The 19,827-nt window shown below is 45.8% G+C and overlaps 1 protein-coding gene and 1 pseudogene across 3 annotated transcripts in view; both read right to left on the bottom strand.

Moving 5' to 3' along the window:
• Nucleotides 1-95: 95 nt before the first annotated feature.
• Nucleotides 96-5,151, bottom strand: LOC129136519 (metallothionein-1X-like; annotated as a pseudogene).
• A 615-nt stretch (nucleotides 5,152-5,766) lies between these two features.
• FBXO42 (F-box protein 42) overlaps nucleotides 5,767-19,827 on the bottom strand; it is a 102,392-nt gene continuing 88,331 nt past the window's right edge. For all 3 annotated transcript variants that reach the window (XM_513066.9, XM_054663022.1, XM_009449075.5), the window contains 6 exons: nucleotides 15,528-15,681; nucleotides 14,634-14,744; nucleotides 12,559-12,655; nucleotides 12,020-12,076; nucleotides 11,213-11,329; nucleotides 5,767-10,710 (listed from right to left, as the gene is read on the bottom strand). In XM_513066.9, coding sequence (XP_513066.4) covers nucleotides 9,595-10,710; nucleotides 11,213-11,329; nucleotides 12,020-12,076; nucleotides 12,559-12,655; nucleotides 14,634-14,744; nucleotides 15,528-15,681 — 1,652 coding nt within the window. In that variant the 3' untranslated portion in view covers nucleotides 5,767-9,594. The remainder of the gene's footprint in view (nucleotides 10,711-11,212; nucleotides 11,330-12,019; nucleotides 12,077-12,558; nucleotides 12,656-14,633; nucleotides 14,745-15,527; nucleotides 15,682-19,827) is intronic.

The following is a 19,827-nucleotide window of genomic DNA, read 5'->3' as shown; positions in this document are numbered from 1 at the left end:
AAAAAAAGATGTAGCAAATGGGTCAGGGTTGTACAAAAAAAATCCAGGTTTATAAGGTTGCTCTATTTACATCTGAGAGCAGGGCTGTCCTGGCATCAGGCACAGCAGCTGCAGTTGTCCGACGTCCCTTTGCAGATGCAGCCCTGGGCACACTTGGCACAGCCCACAGGGCAGCAGGAGCAGCAGCTCTTCTTGCAGGAGGTGCATGTGCACTCTTTTCATTTGCAGGAGCCGGCACAGGCGCAGGAACCATCAGGCGAGCAGGAGCAGTTGGGGTCCATTTAGAGGCAGGGAGAAGCAGGAGTTCCCGATCAAGAGGCAAACACTCAGCGGGACAGATGAAAAGCGTGCCTTAATTACCTCTTTAAAGGACCTATTTCCAAATATGGTCACATTGGGGGCTAGGGCTTCAATGTATGGATTTGGGTGGAGCAGGGCATAATTCAGTCCATAACAGGGTCCACAGACCTCATGTAAACACTGCTGCTGGGCAAAGGAGGCCAGCTGACTGTTGGGACCTGAAAGTGACATGGTTAGAACCGCATTTCAGAAGGAGGCTTGTGGACCGTGTTGGTCTATGAGTTCTGCTCTCCTGTGCCCCTCTGACCACTAAACTATGTGTCCCCCTAAGCCAGCTGCTTCTCCTTTCAGGGCCTCAAGCAAAACATGTAGAACATCTCCCTAAGGACCCTTCTAGTCTAGAGCCCTCTGATTTTTTTTTTTTTTTTTTTTTTTTTTTTTTTTTTTTTTTTTTTTTTTTTTTGAGACAGAGCCTTGCTCTGTCGCCAGGCTGGAGTGCAGTGGCGTGATCTTGGCTCACTGCAACTTCCACCTCCCAGGTTCAAGCAGTTCTCCTGCCTCAGCCTCCCAAGTAGCTGGGACTACAGGCGCATGCCACCACGCCTGGCTAATTTTTGTATTTTTAGTAGAGACGAGGTTTCACCATGTTGGCCAGGACGGTCTCAATCTCCTGACCTCGTGATCTGCCCGCCTCGGCCTCCCAAAGTGCTGGGATTACAGGCATGAGCCACCGTGCCCGGCCTAGAGCCCTGTGATTAGTCCACTCATTTCTTCTTGGTTTGGTCTCCCCACAAATATTTATTAAAAACCTTTTGGACAAGGTCCCCACAAGACCTTGAGAGGACTCCACAAGGCAGGGACACAGTCACCAACTTGACAGAGTGGATGGGAGGCCCAGGTGGGCAGACACACAGGCCGAGCTGGGGTGAGAATGAGGCATGGAGAGCCCTGCCTGAGGATCCTGGGTGGGTGGGGGGCGGGAGGTCAGCTAGGACACCAGGCTTAAAATCCTCTCAGCACCTAGAATAACACCCACCCCTCCCTCAGCATGGCCTGGCACCAGGAGTGCTCCACTCACACCTGGAATGCTTGCTCTGCCTCCTAGCAGTCCTTCCACCAGGCTCACCGGCTTCAGGCCATTCTCCAAGCTGGAGCCACAGCCAGTTAATCAAGTCAGGTCAAGGGCACCAGCCTCGCCACCAAGCTCAGCGGTCAATTCTCCATCCTCAGATCACCTGACCCTGGGATCATTCCCAGGTGACTGGATGGATGGTGGTGCCCCTAACTGTGGGGGAAGCATGGAGGAAGCGCACAGGGTCAGAGGAGCCGCCCCTGGGGAGTGAGGGAGGGTGGGGGGCTGCCCAGAGAGGACACACTCACAGCAGATGTTGGAATGTAAAGCGCAGGTGAGCGGCCTGAGTGGAGCTGGACATTACTAACGGCGGAGGGACCAAGCCTGAAGCAATGGGTGTAGACAGATGAGAGGTCCGGATGTTGTGGACAGACAGCAGAGCCTTGGATGCCACCTGGGCAATGACAACGACGAGGTCAGACCCAGGAGAGGCAGAAGAACCGGAAACCCCCTCCTCCAGCCCGCCCTGAGGCTCATGTTTGGTGTGCAGGGAGGCTTGCCCAAATCCCAGGGAAGCATGGCTGGGGAGCGATGCTACTCCTTGGACGCCATCTCTTGTGGGCCTTCTGCTGCAGAGAGCACTCTGCTCTGTGCCTCTGCCGTGGCCCCAGCCATGCGGTCCTAAGTGTTGTCTTCCCACTATGGATTCCACTCGGGAGCTCCTTTCCCATTACATCTGAGGGGATGACCTCTGGTCATCAAGTCCACATGGGTCACCCTCCATTGTCCTCAGCCCTGACCACTGGCTGCTGCGGCTTATAGGCTTATCAAGACCCTGCATTACTGACTGCCAGAAGCGAGGCCTAGACCCCACCCATCTGGGATGCCCCAGATAGGTTCTATCCTCATCTGCCCCCCTGCCACAGGTTAGCAGGACGAGGCCAAGTGCCATGATCTGAACGTCCCGCCAGATTCACATGTTGAAGTTTAATCACCACTGTGACAGTATTAACAGGTGGGGCCCTCAGGGAATGACTAAGTCATGAGGGCAGAGCCCTCACGATGGGATTAGTGATGTTATGGAAAGGCGTGAGGGGCCAGTTCATCCCATCCACGGTGTGAAGACACAGCCTTCACGATGGAGCAGCAACAAGGCAATGTCTTGGAAGTGGAGACTGGGCCCTCACCAGACACCAAGCTTGATGGTGCCTTGAGCTTGGACTTCTAAGCCCCCAGAAATGTGGGAAATACATTTCTGTTGCTTATAAATCACTCAGTCTGTGGTATGGTATATAGCAGCACAAGGGAACTAAGACACCAAAGCAAAGAGAAGGCTAACTTCTTGGCTTCTGGCTTCCTGAACAACTGTCCCAGCCCTGGGTGGCTGCACTGGTTGCAGATGGTTCTACTGACTCCATCCTCTTTGGTATCTTTTTAGTATGATACCTGGACTGTCTTTTGACCTTAGAATCTCAGGATTTGTCATTTTTGTTTAGCCCATGTGACACCTCCCTGGTTTGTGATTAGGCTGTAAGCTCCTTCATGGGTGGGCCTCTTTTGTGTCTTGTGTGTGTCCCAGTGCCTCGGGGGTCACAGATGCTCAGGGAATGCTTGCTGAGAGTGAACAGTCTCCCAGTCAGTTCCAGGCATTCTAGGCCTTGTCAACGGGCCACAGCCCATGTCCTCGGGCAGGAGCATCCTCCCTCTCCCCAGGCTTCTGCTGGAAAGGAGCCCTCCTTCTCTTCCTTGCAGTAGGTGGGCAGACAGGCTCCCTGGTGGGTGCAGAACACACTCTGCTAGGACTTTTCGGCATTTACTTAAGACATGGGCTTGGCTTTGTGCATTCCGACAGGCTCTGGACCCAGAGCCCAGCCCCATGAGAAAGACGGTAATTTTCCCACAGCTGAGGGCTGGGGAAGGAAAGGCAGGTAGGCCAGCTGGAGGATGGTACTTGAAACAAGGCAGGGGCCAGGGACGGGTGCCCCCCAGGCTTAACTGACAGAGGGAGGGGAGAAACGGGCAAGCATTTTCTTCCTCCTGCCCATCTGCTTTCTTTCTCAAGACTGCCTCCGACAGATCGCCCAAGCACACTTGAAGCCTTTCACAGGGTGCCCTCAGGTGGCCTTTTGGGGAATCACACCCATCCAATGGATTAAATGATTCTTGGCTGGTACCAGCTAAGCTGCTAACCTGTGAGGCTGGCTGCCATCATTGCCATTTTACTGATAAAATTGAGGCTCAGTGAGGCAGGATGACTTGCTCCAGCTCAAAGTGACAGTCAGCTCCTGAACCTAGGTCTGCCCTGTCCTACTGCCTCTAAGTCCCTTCTGAGTCCACAGAACTACGTCTCAAAAAATTGAAATGGCATCAAGCGTTTCCTTGGTTCCAATCTTGATCTGATGCATCTCTGTTATTTCCTCCCATGCAGGTAGTCAGACCCTGTTTGAACACTTCCAGCCGTGGGCAAATCATCACCTCACACAGCATCCACTGACATGCTGGCAGTGTTTGTGGGAAGAGAAGTAGTAAAGCCACTGAGACCAGAAGGCGGAACTTAGCTGGGAGTCTCTCCTTGGCCTGGGGGAGGTGAAAAGGCACAGAGCACTAAGCCCCAGTCATGTGCGGCAGCACCACGCAGAGGCCAGCCTGCAGGATTTTCACGGGCAAAATTTTGGTGGATGCTTCCTCTCCTGCCTGGACGTGGGGGTGCTCAAAGCCTACCACTTCTAGGAACCTTTCTCAGGCCTCACGGGAGGAGTAATGAAGGCAAAACCTTGGGCTGAGGTGCTGATTCCTGCACTGTCTCCCCTTCCCCGGGCAGATTTTTAATTTACACCCGAATGTGCATAGGCCTCTGGCCCTTTATTATTTATTTGTTGGGAGATGGAGTCTCGCTTTGTTGCCCAGGCTGGAGTGCAGTGGCGCAATCTTGGCTCAATGCAGCCTCCACCTGGGTTCAAGTGATTCTCCTGCCTCAGCCTCCTGAGTAGCTAGGATTACAGGCGTGCACCACCATGCCTGGCTAATTTTTGTATCTGTAGTAGAGAAGGGGTTTTGCCATGTTGGCCAGGCTGGTCTTGAACTCCTGACCTCAAGGGATCCACCTGCCTTGGGCTCCCAAAGTATTGGGATTACGGGCGTGAGCCACCATGCCTAGCCCACTGACCCTTTAGTATCCAGAAAAGCAAGAACCCTGGCTGGGGAGTGCTGTGCTGGCCCTGCAGTGGAAGGCAGTAGCTGCCAACTTACTATGTGCTGGGCGCTGTGCTGGCGCTTTTCACATACAACTTCAATTAACCCACAGGCTCCTATAAGGTAGAAGCAACTACATTTACAGATGAGGAAGCTTGTATCCAAGGTTAAGTAGTAAGTAGGGAAAAGCAGGATTAAGCCATAGGCCTTCAGAGCTTCGGGACTGCATTCCAAACCATCATCTGCTGTGCCTCTTCATGCCCCTGGGGCCCTGTGTCTTCATCTTTGCTTAGGGGGCCAGGGAAGATGCAAATGTCGTCCTGGCCCCTGGGCCTCTGCTCCAAGCTCATGACCACTCTTGGATGTCCATTGCAGGCTGGTACTGAGGCTCTGAAACACCAAGCCCTTCAAGCGTGATGGAGGGAGCTGCTTTATTATTAAATGGCATTGTCCCCAAGGAGTGGCAACTCTCCACCTCTCCATGAAAACACAACCTCCTAGAGAAGGTATCTCTTTCCAACTACTGTGCCTTCAATCTCCAACCTCAATTGTTTCCCATCAAGACAATTTTTTTTTTTTTGTAACAGGGTCTTACTTTGTCGCCCAGGCTGGCATGCAGTGGCACAATCATGGCTCACTGCAGTCTTGACCTCCCTAGTTCAAGTGTGATCTTCCCATTCAGCCTCCTGAGTAGTTGGGACCACAAGCATACACCACCATGCTTGGGTAAATTTTTTTTTTTTTTAGAGATGGGGTCTCACTATATTGCCCAGGCTGGTCTCAAACTCCTGGTCTAAGTGATCCTCCTGCCTCAGCCTCCCAAAGTGGTGGGATTACAGACATGAGCCACTGTGATTGACCTCTTTTTTTTTTTTTTGAGACAGTCTAACTCTGTTGCCCAGGCTGGAGTGCAGTGACACAAACTTGGCTCACTGCAACCTCTGCCTCCTGGGTTGGAGCAATTCTCCTGCCTCAGCCTCCCAAGTAGTTGGGATTACAGGTGCCTGCCACCATGCCCGGCTAATTTTTGTATTTTTAGTAGAGACAGGGTTTCACTATGTTGGCCAGGCTGGTATCAAACTCCTGACCTTGTGATCCGCCTGCCTCGGCCTCCCAAAGTGCTGGGATTACAAGCGTGAGCCACTGCGCCCGGCCAGACCTCTTTTCTTTCTTTTTCTTTTTTTGCTAATAAAACAGTTAAGACAATTGTCCATTTTATTTTATTTGTTAAATTGCTAAAAAGTCATCAGGGGAAAACATTAACAAAAAATGAAATTGACAGATTTAAATATCAATGAAATCCATGTTTCATTCCTACACTGTTATGTGCCCAAAATGACTATCTCAGGGTAAGCCACCTGGCATCCCTGAGTTGTATGGGAAACATCACTCACAGCACCAGCTTCGCCAGGGCACATGGGGTGTGCACTGACATGAACCCTGGTTGGAGGGAGGGGAGCAGAGCAAGTAGAGCGTACAATGGAGCCAACACCTAAAGTTTGCTCTCATTTGACAATGAACACGGTGAGAGGGAGCCACTTACTGGTAACCATGCAGAACATGCCTTCTGCAGTTCATGGAGAGGCTACATGGGACGCAGGCCTGGAAATTCAGCTTCCTCACCACCAGGCGTGGTTAGATCCTCCCCACTGACTTGTGTGCTGGTAAGAGACCATGGATAATGCAAAGTAGAGCACATCACCATGCCAGGGTCACCACAGGGACAAGGACAGACAGACAGACCGACCAACCAGGAATACCACTTTTAAGGGGGAAGGAAAGAGTGAAGCAGAAGAAACCCAGAATGACAAGGTGAAAGAAAGGAAAGGGAAACATCTCTTTGTTCTCCATTGGCTGGTGGCTTTCTGTCCTCCAAAGTCAAGGCTTCTTAAGTTGGTTTTCTTTCTTCCTCCTCCTCCTCCTCTTTTCTTTATTTTAAAGAGTTCCAACACAGTTCCTAGAATAGTTCATGGTTTTCAGCTGTTGCTGTAAAACTCGAACATTAAAATCAAATCAATCCACAGACAGCTGGGAGGAGAGTAAGCCCAGTATGCCCTAAAATGAAATTTAAGCTTGTTTCAACACCAAATTTGTGCTCCCAAAGTGTAGGGTAGGGTGGGGTTGTGGAGTCCACCAACCAAATGAAGGGTGGAAATAGGAATGAAAACACAAAACCCTCTCTGCTGCATAACCTGTGAAATAAGAGAACAGGAAGCTCTGTCCAAGAGGGTAGGGAGAGACTAAAATTCTTACGTAAGATGGACAAGGTGACCAGTGAAGTCACTAGGCCATGGGAGCTCTCAAAAGGCACACTTGCAGGAATGGAAGGGGTTAAAGCTTCAAGTAGAAACAAAATGAATTTTCAATAAATACGGATAAATATTTGCTTCAGGTGCTGCTGAGGGTTAAAAAAAAATTAGTCTCATTTTTCTCAGTGAATTTTAAGACAAAATTGGTATCATGTGAAAAATGGGGTCATGGTTCAATCTGGCCTGACTGCAGCATCCACGGCATTGTGGAAATGCTCACCTCGGCCGAGACACGTGAAGTCCCACCGCACAGGTGGCTTCAGGAGGCCTGAGGAGACAATCACCTTCACTGTGTTGAATCACTTTCCCATGGTACACGCCCACAGTGCCCAGGAGCTACCAAGACCAACAATAATGGGGGCAGACAAGGCAGATTTTTCTTAAAAAGCTGTAAGCAAACAGTCTGGTTCCAGGCAGTATGCGTCAAACTGGAATTCAATGGAGTTCAGAGGAACCAGATTACTTTCTAAGACAATCAACATATCTGTTGCCTGCCTACTTGGGGGAAGTGGAAGGAATCAACACGTTAACAGCTGGCTTAGGAAGGCCACAGGACTAAGGGAAAGACTGTAAGGTTGAGATTCTGTACTTTCAGGTTTCTAATATACTTTATATTTAGATAGGAACTACTGAGTTTGGAGGCACATTCCATGCACAAACACAATGTCCTAACACAAGGTACAGCAATAGCGGTAACAACTGAATTGCTAGCCTTCTGGCCCAGCTTTCCCTTGTAAATAAGGACCCCACATGATCGAACAGTCTTTGCCAAGCAAGGATTGGCAACAGCACCAGAGCCTGAGTCGCGAAAGGGAAGTGTGGAGCTCCAAGCAGTTGGATGCCACATAAGTAGACACATGTTGTTTCCTCATTGAAGGGAACACAAAGAGCAGTTTCTGGAACACATACCCCTCCCCACAAGCTAGGCTTGGCACCAGGGTGGCTTTCCTACGAAGACCACATCATAAAAGCTAATGGCTAAGGGAAAGCATTCAGCATGATGTAACAGGAGAAAACACACTTATCAGTACACTTAGGCTGCCAGATGCCGGCTGAAAGCCAGGACCCAGGGCCAGCTGCAGCAGGCTTTGTGCCTGAGAAACGCTAATAATAAAAAGAGGAGTGTCAGGGTGGGAAGGTGATGTTTTGAAATTAGGATTTATATTTCAAAACAAAACAAAGGCAAAACAAAAATCCTCTTCCCACTGATGAGAAATCACCAAAAATCCCTATTTAAATGGTGCCATTTGAAATAAACTTATTTTGACATCTCCTATGCCCAGGCCATGGTTGAGACTAGTAACTTTCTGTATCAAGCAAAGAAATGCTCTACTTGGTTACACCTTAATCTCAGAAATGAAGTGAAAGTAAAAACCCAAGCCCTATTTGGGTGACACATGAAGAAGACAAGTGCAAAGGATGGAGCTGTTTCTGAGGTCAGCCATGCGTCAAGAAGTCAAATACATGATTCTCAACTCCATCACCTGCCAATAGCCAGGAAGAGGAATATATGTCACCACAAGGAAAAAAACATTTCTAAAAAGAACTGTTATTGGAATTCCCTTCCAGAATCAATTTCCACATTCTACAAATATGGGATGAGTGTGCTCAATGTGCTTTGGAAGTAAAAAGAAGCCCATAGGGAAAAAACAGTATCTTTTGATGCTTCAAAGATTTCTCACAATATTGGCATCTTAGAATTCCCTACTGGCCCCCTAGTGACACCAGGGAAAGGGTTCCACAAGTATTTCTAAGCAGCTTCTGATTTCTGTAGGCACCTGAGCTTTGTAAAAGAAACAGAAAGTCAGACAGGTTTTAGGACTTAACCACATATAAAAAAAAAAAAAAAAAAGAAAAAAAGGTAGAAGAAAAAAGCAGCCTGTAAGTGAATGGAAAAGGCAGTTTCCAAGCACCATGTTCTAAGGGAAGAAAGAGGAGAATAAATATGTTTTTTGGCAACTTGCCACCAAATATGATTGATTGTCAGAAATTTCCACAATCAGACACAAAACGTTTTCTGAGACACACAAGAAGCACTCCAAAGACCAATGGACACTACTAGGCGGTCAGATGTTGGCTGCATAAACATTATTTCACGATGACCCGGCACACAAATGTGGAATAAAATCCTTTGTTGGGTAACTTTCCTCAGCCATAAAAGGCAACAGGGGGCCAGGCACTGGCATTTCTGCAGAGCTGTCACAGGTCCTCTGTGGTTTTAAGAGAAGGGGAAAAACAGTTACTTTTACCCTGACAGCACCTGAAGCATGAGAGTCTAAAACCCTCCACCTTTGCAACTTACAAATGCCCTTTCATTTTTTAACTCCAAGAAGGCTACATAAAGATTTACAGGGGGCTCTTCAGTTTCTTTTGGGAAGTTACTGATGTTAGTCTGTTCTCTAACTTCTTGGTCTAGTTACCAGCAAGGTAGAAAAAGGCAGCCTAGCCCCTGTTAAAACACAGCAACAACTTTATCTGAACCAGGATGGAAATCTCTCCCTTTTTTTGTCAACAGAGTTGGCTACATAATATATATATATATTTATATATAATTTTTTTTCTTAATGGAGATTTGATCCCAGCCTGGAGTGACTTCGGTTGGGAATTAAAGAGTTTTGGCTTCTGGGAGTAATTTTGTTTTCCCAATTCTCAGTCCAAATGCTTACACACTGGAAAATTCCAAATTAAAAGCCACAGAAAAGGAAAGGGGTTTAGAACACATTATCTCTTTGCTCGTACAAAGTACAAGGCGTTTGTTTTTGGATAGTACTTCACATTCTGTTTCTTGTCCATGAGTCCTCCAAATATGATGAGTTCACCCCTGCCTTGTACCACGGTATGCAGGCTGGTTTCAGGAGGTCCAACCACAGAACTGCTATTAAATACTTTCCATTTGACCCGCCCCTTCTCCTTGGTGTCTTTAATGTCCAGCACGTACATCTGCATGGGCTTGCAGTTCATACTCTGGTATAGGGGTTTGCCAACATTTAGGGACTGTGGAGGGTGGTGGCCCAGACGGCGAGCAATGGGAGGTAAGGAATGTCCATCTCCTTGGGCAGGCCCTGGGCGAGGGATGGGCACTGTTTCTCCACTGCTCAAACTCTGGCTCCCAGGAGAGCCTGGAGAAGACCCAAGAGGAGGACTTAGTGCTGCAGAGGCCGAGGGGCCTTTGGAGGACATCGCTTTGATGGCTTCCAGACTCCGACGCAGGGCACCTGGGGAGACGGCCCCTGCAAGGGCACTGGCCACGTGAGGTGGGGTATGCACACCATTTGTCTGTTCAGGAGGGTGTCTCATACTTCCCCCAACTGTCCTATTGTCCATGCCATCCATGGGATTACTACTGGAAGCGGGTTTCAGATCCCAATTCAGATCTATGGATCCTAATCTCAGATCTTTCTGATCTGGTAGTGATCCTCGTCGGGGGGCCAAAGAAAGTCCTATTTTCAGGTCGTATCCTTCAGCAGCAGATGGAGTACTTGGAGATATGGCCTGTACAGGACTGTCCAAAGAAGAGCCACCCACAGCTGCCGTTCCTGGAGACAAACTCCCACCATTGAGGATAGGAGAGCCGTCTCCTCTGGCTGGGGAAAGGCTCCCTTCCCGGGAACCTGAAGGAGTCTGCCTTTGAGCCCTGGGTCTCAGTGTTCCCCAGCGGCCGTTAACACAAGGAGCTTCATCCATGCTTCTTACTGGAGACTGAGAGCGGTACTCTCGGGTTTCAGGAACGAGAGCTGGAGGAGTGGCACTGATAGGTGATGGGCGAGAGTTCAAACTGGGGCTGAGTGGGGCTCTCCCACTAGGAGCCTGGCTGAAGACCACCACACACTGTCCCACCTGGAAGACAAAGGACCAGTGCTCACACTCTTCTATGATTCTGATTGTTCATTCAACTGTCAAACATTTTATCATGAGCATCTGTCATGTGCCAGACATTTTGTAGGTACCTGAGATATGAAGATGAAAATGATGTAGTCTGCCCTCTAGGCTAGAAGTCAGACATGGGAACAATCGCTGCTTTGTGTGACATATGCTATCATTAGAGATATGTATACAGAAGGGGTGGGGAGAAGGGAACAATCAGTTTTTGTTAGAAGGAGAAGGGAAAGTTTCACAGACAAATAGATGCTTAAAGTTGGGACTTACTGAATGAGTAGGGCCCCTGTAAGTTTTCCCATTTAGTGAGAAATGCCAAAGGAGCTATGGCTAATGTTCACCTCTTTTGTGACACCAAGGTGTTTTCTATTTTTGTACAAATTTCTTTGTAACCTGACAAAGTAATGTGGTTTTCCACAATTTAGGACCTGTCCTCCTGCTAGCCTGTCAGCTCCCTGCTTACCCGGCAAGCTGGATGGCACCACAGTTCTGGGGCCCCATGCTCTTCATTTTCTACCTTGAGTGGCTGCCAGGCCCAAGGACCAGAATGCATGTGCAACAACCAAGCATCCTTGAATAGCTGTAAGAGAAAAAACCAATAACAAGACTCAGGTGTGATATGCGTTCCAAAACACACACACACAGAGTTGCAGTCTCAAAGCTGTCCTGTCTGGTCTTGAAAGGATGTGGACTCTTCAGAAGGATAGCAAAATCCTCAGTTAATTATTCCGTTGTGCATGCATCCACTTATGCTTTCATTCATTCATATATTACCACTGGCTTAGCACATGGAATTGTGCTTGTGACCCATGAATCAACTGAGTGGTTTTGACACTTGCCCATAATTTTATGTGTATGTATTGGGGATTGAAGGAGAGGATAAATAATACATATCCACAACTTTCTGAATCTGCTTTCTTAAATTCTGTGTGAACTCTGACAGTTATCAACCTGCTTTTTTGTTCCACTGCCCTCTCCCCTTTGAAAATATGATAGCAGTAAACTTTATAGCCTAAAAAGGAAATAGGAATAGGAAGAATATAGATATGAATATTCAAGAGACAAATATCTATGATTAAAAGGATCCCCCCCAACCCTAAAAAAAAGCAGAAACAAAGGCCAGAAAATACAAAGGCTATACCCAAAAAGCATTCCTTAAATTAAAATGCCATGGAAATAGTCTTGTATACTCCTAGAAAAGAAGACAGGGGAAACAGGTTTTGAACACTTAGTAGCATGCACATGGGAATGCCACAGAAGCAATACTCACAGCATTGGGACCGCCACACCCTCCGAGGATTAAGATAGTTGCATCATCTATGACAATCTGAGGAGGGGAAGACATTGAAAATAAACCTACAAAGACACAGGTTTCTGACTTTCTATGCTTCACTGGTATATGAGAATAGCCTACCTAGCTCCCAAATGGGAATGTTCTAGTTACCATAACCTCTCCATTCTCCTAAAAACATATCAATTCTGATCCCTGTGAACAAATTACTGATAATTCACCTGAAAGGATACATTCTTTGTTGATCAAATATTAACATGAATGTCAACCACATAAAATGCAGGATTCTCTTGAGAAATGACACAGCAAAGTAAATGCTTTGGGGAGGAGCATAATATAAAACCACTATAAATAATATGACCCATTAGAAGTTGAAAAATAAATACCAGTAAAAAAGAATGATACATTTTCTTTGGCTTAGTGCATATTGGCATCTTACCTGACTCCCTCCTCCCTCTCCCGTCCTAACTGAAAGACGCTACAGTGTTTGCTGAATAGTTATTTTAATTCCTGAGCACCTGAGATTGGCCACCTCGAGGATGAGGACTGGGGCCGGAGATGTTCGGCTTGGACCACGCCCACTGCTCAAGGTCAAGGACCCAGACATCATTGCTCCTGTGAATTAAGGACAGAAGGATAAAGGTAGTTAGGAGCTCCCAGGGACCATAATGGTGGCTGGGGAGTTTCACATGCCTGTGGCCCATCTGGCAAACTTGCACCATTTTCACTTTCACAGACTGTGTGGGCTGGAGCAGGTTTTAGAGATGCCCTACTCAGAGTTCAGGGGCTTCTGAACCAGAAAGAGACCATGTTGCTGAATCCCAGCTCTGTAGCCTGAACAAGTCACTTAATTTTCTCTAACTCTGACTTTATCTCTAAAATGAAAATACTGTTACTACTCTCTGAGGAGCTGATATAAAATGAAGGAACCTTTATAAAGATGCGCAGCAAAGTGTTATGCTCCTACTTAGCACTTAGGCTGTATCTTTCTTCCCCTACTTTCCCTAGAAGTCATCCTGAGACCCTCCCTCTGCTCTTTCCACGAGGCCTCATCTGAGCCACGTCTGCAGCCAGACACTAGTACCTAATGAGATTATTTTTTTAACCATCTATTAACTGAAGTAAAAGCAGATGATTAAAAAATAGTTAATTGGTGACAACAGGAAATAGACACTGGTCAAGCTACAGTTTTCAAAAGCAAAAACCACAAAGAAGAGAAAAAACGATTCAAAAGGCAGCTTCATCATTGTCCAGGAGTTAAAAGCTTTATCGATTCTGGCTACAAAAAGTAATTGCACAATGACTAATGAAAGCTGCAGTTTTATCAAGGACAGACTGGCATCTCTAACCCTCAAGGGACCAACATGACGAGGACAGACTCCGGGATGGCAGTCTCTCTTTCATGGTCACTTAAGGTCATTGATTCACCCACAAAAATACAGGAATAATAGTTCCAATATCTGAAATCCTAAACTCTCTCATTGGGAGAGTAGCTCCTATAATCTCTCTCCATAACTGTTTTAAAATATGAAGATGGAAATGCCCTAAGGGAGGACAGGTGTGGGATGGTCTTGCTGCTGACAGCTCATCAACTTCCACTTCAGAGCACAGGGGGAATGACCACAACTGCTGCTACCGCTGAATCAGACAATGATACAGATGGAATGCTCTGGCTCCTGACTATGGCTTGAGCTGTCCAGTATGGCCAGAAGTGGACAGGACAGGAGGTAGGGACAATGACCTCACAGAAATGTCATGCCTGACACAGTTTTCCTGTTCCTACCCATTCCACAACCCATCCCATTTGTTTGTTTCTTTTCTTTCCTTCTTTCTTTCTTTTCATGCCCTTTACATGTGGCTCAACCAACCTATCACATTTGGAGGGCCCACCATTTCCACTTGTCCTGTCAATCTCCCCCTCTTCTCCTCTAAAGCCCAAAAGGGCAAGAGCTGGGTAATAAAGTAGAATAAGTAAAAGCATTCTGTTTCTCGAAAGTTGGCCTTCTGCAGGCACAGCACAGCAGGCAAGGTGGAGGTTCCATCAGAATTTGATCCTACTGAATAGAACCATGTGTCAAAGAGATTCTACATAACTATGATTTTATAGAGCAAATTTTTCAATTTATTGGTCTGTGATTAAGGGATTAAAGAACAGAATGCTAGGATGAGATAACTAATTGGATTAATTAGAGCCATGCTCAGGAATACTGACCCTAACTTACTTTTTTTTTTTCTCCTTAAGAGTCTCGATCTGTTGCCCAGGCTGGAATGCAATGGGGTGATCTTGGCTCACTGCAATCGCCACTTCCCAGGTTCAAGCGATTCTCCTGCCTTAGTCTCCCAAGTAACTGGGACTACAGGTGTGTGCCACCATGCCCGGCTAATTTTTGTATTTTTAGTAGAGATGGGGCTTCGCCATGTTCGCCATGCTGGTCACAAACTCCTGACCTCAGGTGATCCACCCACCTTGGCCTCCCAAAATGCTGGGATTACAGGTGTGAATTAGGCACCTGGTCCCTAATTCACTTTTAAACCTGTTATTCCCAGGAGTATTTACCTTCAGGCTCATATGGAGCAAACCAAATGTACTTACATTTGCCGGGATCCTAAAGAGCCACCAAAGACAATCATTTTATCATCTATCACACAGGAGGAGTGGCCAGCCATGGGAGGTGGCCCATGGGTTGTCACAATGCAGTTCCACCTAATGTAAAAAGACAGGAGGAAGTCAAGAAGTCAGCACCACACACCTGATGTAAAAATAGTAAGTAGGCATCCATTTAAAATGATAATCCTATCACTTTCAGCAGAGATTTGTTGGGATAATAAGTAGAGGATGGCATAATGTATTTATGCCTTTCCTACAAGTTTGCTTAAAGTTATCTTCTTTCAAGTTCTGAATGTAAATGGTCTGGAGGGAGAGAGATGAGAAAACGATGACAAGAGACAAGATCATGGCTTCTTTGGCCTGGTTTGCTGACAAAGCACCACCTGCCACCTGCTACCTTTCCCTATGGTCCTGATCAGTAACAGCTAACAAGCGCCATGTACTAAGTATTCCATTACAAGAAACAGCGGTTGCTGTCATTAAGAGATATATGTTTGAAAAACAATTCAGAGTAAGTCCTGGAGACACAGTTAGGAGTAAGGAATCATCTGGATCTACAACACTCCTGGAGTGTTAGCAGCCAAAGCTGAAGAGCTCGCTGTTCTTCAACTGGCTCATTCATTTTTCTTGAAAGAGGAATAAATCTCTTCTATTTTTTCTCTTTAGAATAAGGGTTCTAAATGCAGGGTTCTAAGAGAGTCCTGTAAATTCTCTGAAACTGTTGGTAAAATCTGTGAATATGTGCATTTTTCCCCTCCTAGGAAAAGAGTCCACAGCTTTCCATCTAATTCTCAAAGGGACTCTTGACAGAAAAAACAAAGAATCCACTGATTTAAGGCCTTTTCTTCCAGATTTAAAGAGTTTATCTTTGTGACTTACCAATTTTTAGAGGGTGAGTAAGTGTGTATTTCATCAAAGAATCTCTCTGGCTGGTGTAGGGGATAAGGGCTTGGCCGCGTCCAGCCACCAAACAGCACTAGCAAGTCCTTGTACACGACCAGAGTTGCTCCAGCTTTGGGGGAAGGATAGGACCCTAGGGAAAGTCAGTAACACCATGGTTAGCATTCAGGATCTCACAACAATCCGTAGTTAGGCTATCCATAGATCACCTTTCCCTGGAAGAGTAACAAAAGGGGAACTAATACTACAAAGTGTAGAGGAAAGGTGGAAAGAAAACCGGGTTTGAGTCTGAGAGAAAATCATCACTAATTCACACGTCTTTTATTATTAACAGAGAAATATGAGTTAGAGAAAAGTTACTTAGCCTCTCTCATGTTTATAATTTGCTCACCTAAAATTAGGGATGAGAGTACCTATCTCATAAGGCTGTTTTGAGTATTAAATAGTATATTCAAAGCACCTAACATAATGCCTGGCACATAGAAAGTGCTCAACAAATGAGCACCCCTTCCCATCCCTTTAACAAACTTAACAGAGGTCACAAAGAAAAGAAAGAATGTAGAGGACCAGGGAGAAGTATACATAGAGGCTGGATGTCTGGATGCAACTTAAAAATAACTCGTTACAAAACACAGGTAAGAAAAGGAGGCAGGAGGCAGTTCTTATTTGTCCCGTGAGTCAAATTTTAACATAGGGACCTCTAGGCCCCTAGCTATGGGCTTCACATAACCAGATAGCCTCAGCCTAGCACAAATGGGGCAGACCTTCAAGGATTGGTGTGAAGGAATTCCAGTGAAACCATAAGTCTTACACCACACACCATCTAGACTGGACCTCTGGGCTACACTGACCAAATTCTGAAAAAAACAGTTTGGCTTATGCTGGAAAACTTTAGAGATAACAAATGTCTTACAGGAGCATAATTTTTCAAAATCTATTGTCTTTGAAATAACAATTGCTATTTTTCCCCATCCCTCACTCTACATGTCACCTTTAGTTTCCTCAAGACCAAAGTAACTTGTCCCAATATCCAGGTGTCAGTAAATACCAGAATACTTTTTTTTTTCTTTGGAGGTGGAGTCTCGCTTTGTCACCCAGGCTGGAGTGCAATGATGCAATCTCAGCTCACTGCAACCTCCACCTCCTGGGTTCAAGTGATTTTCCTGCCTTAGCCTCCTGAGTAGCTGGGATTACAGGCATCTGCCATCATGCCCAGCTAATTGTTGCATTTTTAGTTGAGATGGGGTTTCACCATGTTGGCCAGGCTGGTCTCAAACTCCTGACCTCAGGTGATCTACCCGCCTTGGCCTCCCAAAGTGCTGGGATTACAGGCGTGAGCCACCATGCCTCGCCGAGAATACTTTTTTTTAAAAAATCTTTTTTTTTTTTTTCTTTTTGGTTAAAGCTGCAGGACTCACTTTTCAAAGGATATCTTAAGCAGAAGAAATCCCAACACTACATTAACCTGACAGCAGTCGAGATGCTCCAATCTAGGTGGAGAGCTTTGCTTCCTCTTTCAGTAGCACATTACAGGAACACTGTTTGAAAAGCCCTGCTCAGACTGCTTTAATGGTGTCACTTACAAAGTCTCAAGGTTGAGAAGGTAGAGCAGAGGACTGTCTTTCTTGTGATCTCACTTAGGGGAACAATACGATTTACTGAGAAGGCATCAGTCCTGAAGAGTACAGGGTGAGCATCTAAGAACACCATGTGGCATCAGCTATTTTTCATTTCTTCTTCCTTTTTTTTTTTTTGAGACAGGGTCTTGCTGTTGCCCAGACTGGAGTGCAGTGGCACAATTACGGCTCACTGCAGCCTCAACCTCCTGGGCTCAAGGGATCCTCCCACTTTAACCTCCCAAATAGCTAGGAATACAGGCAAGCACCACCATGCCCGACTAATTTTTAAATTTTTTGTAGTGATGGGGACTCCCTGCATTGCCCAGACTGGTCTCGAACTCATGGGTTCAAGCAATCCTGCCGCCTTGGCCTTTCGAAGTGTTAGGATTACAGGTGTAAGCCACTGTGCCTGTCCGTGTCAACTATTTTGAATACTTTCCTAAATAAAACCAACACTAATCCAGACCACAGGAACTGACTGTAGAAATGAGTCTTTATTTATTTATTAATCTTGAGACAGGGTCTAGCTTTGTCACCCAGGCTAGAGTGCAGTGATGCGATCATGGCTCACTGCAGCCTCGACTTCCTCAGGCTGAAGCAATCCTCTTGCTTCAGCCTCTCGAGTAGCAGAGACTACAGGCATGTAATACCATATCCAGCTAATTTTTAAAATTTTTTTGTTGTGATCAGGTCTTGCTATGTTGCTCAGGCTGGCCACGAACTCCTGGCCTCAAGCGATCCTCCCGCCTCAGCCTCCCAAAGTGCTGGGATTATAGGCATTACCCACCTCACCCAGTCAGAAATCTTCTCTAGGAAGAGTTATCACATCAATCTGAAGTGCTGAAGTATTCTCTACCCTCAAATCCCACAAGAATAGTGATTAAAGAGGCTGTTGTCTTTCATATAGCCTTACTGTTCCTGGTCAAAAACATTTACCTCCCCAAGGGGATCTATCTCCTAGCCCAATTAGAAAGCCTAAGTAATATAATGGTCTAGTTAAAACACAACTATTGCTCTAAAATAATTTAATTTGTGAAATACCAGACAAAGCTTCCAAGTTCTTGCCTCTAACTTGGAAATCATCAGTACTATGAAACAGTTAGAAAAAAGAAAAAACAAATAAACACATCACAGACTTCAGCAAAATAGTAATGTAAACTCTCTAGACTAGAATGTGGATTTGGATTTGAGATACTGGGCTTAAAGAAATTATAAATGCAGTATAAGAATATATACCTCTTGCCAGGCGCAGTGGCTCACACCTGTAATCCCAGCACTTTGGGAAGCCAAGGCAGGCAGATCACTTAAGGTCAGGAGTTTGAGACCAGTCTGGCCAACATGGTGAGATCCTGTCTCTACTAAAAATATTAAAAAATTAGCCAGGCATGGTAGCCCACGCCTGTAATTCCAGCTACTCAGGAGGCTGAGGCACAAGAATTGCTTGAAACTAGGAGGTGGAGGTTGCAGTGAGCCAAGATTGAGCCACTGCACTCTGGCCTGAGTGAAAGAGCAAGACTCTGTCTCAAAAAAAAAAAAAAAGAAAGAAAGAAAAAAAAGAAAGAAAGAATATATACCTTTTAAGGTGGGACATATTCATAGAATTTTTTAAAGTATTCATAAAACATGGCATACATAATGTAAGTAGAGGAAAGACTACACTTTAGATCTGTACTGCCCAACAAAGTCACCACTGGCCACATGTTGCCCGTGGTTATCAAACTGAAAAGCACAGATGTAGGACATTTCTATCATTGCAGAAAGTTCTATTTAATAGCGGTATTTTAGAAAAAGGTTTTAACTTTGTCAACAGTGTGCCTATGTTTGGGGATTACGGGAAAGTAGCAGGGATAGATGAATAACTTAACTCCAAGAGAAATGACAATTATTGTTACTATAACTCTTACTACTGCTACTGATGGTAATGACTAATATTTATTGAGCATCTACATCTATTATGTACTATGCAGCTTTTTTTTTTTTTTTTTTTTTTTTTTTTTTTTTTTTTTTTGAGACAGAATCTCGCTCTGTCACCCAGGCTGGAGTGTAATGGCACGATCTCGGCTCACTGCAACCTCTGCCTCCCAGGTTCAAATTATTCTCCTGTCTCAGCCTCCCAAGTAGCTGGGATTACAGGCGCATACTGCCACGCCCGGCTAATTTTTTGTATTTTAGTAGAGACGGGGTTTCACCATGTTGCCCAGGCTGGTCTCAAACTCCTGAGCTCAGGCAATCCACTGGCCTCAGCCTCCCAAAGTGCTAGGATTACAGGTGTGAGCCACCAAGCCTGGCCCAATTACTATGCAGCTTTTTAAGTGCTTTGCATGTATTAATTAACTTAATCCTTCTAAAATTCCTAGTTTTATTCCTATTTTACAGATAAGAAACCTGAGGGCACAACTCTTTAAATAACTTGTCCAAGGTCGTAGAACTAATAAGTGAAGAGCCAGGATTCTAATCCATTTATTCTGGATTTTAATTTTTAATTTTATTTTTTTGAGATGAGGTCTCACTCTGGCACCCAGGCTGGAGTGCAGTGGTGTGACTGATCATGGCTCACTGCACTTCTGACCTCCTGGGTGCAAGGGATCTTTCTACCTCAGCCTCCTAAGCAGCTAAGACTACAGTCACAGGCCACTACATCCAGCTAATTTTTTTTTTTT

This window comes from Pan troglodytes, chromosome 1, assembly GCF_028858775.2.
Source record: "Pan troglodytes isolate AG18354 chromosome 1, NHGRI_mPanTro3-v2.0_pri, whole genome shotgun sequence".
Taxonomy (NCBI): Eukaryota; Metazoa; Chordata; class Mammalia; order Primates; family Hominidae; genus Pan; species Pan troglodytes.
Note: the sequence above shows the minus strand (reverse complement) of the source record. Positions and strands in the feature narration are given on the sequence as shown.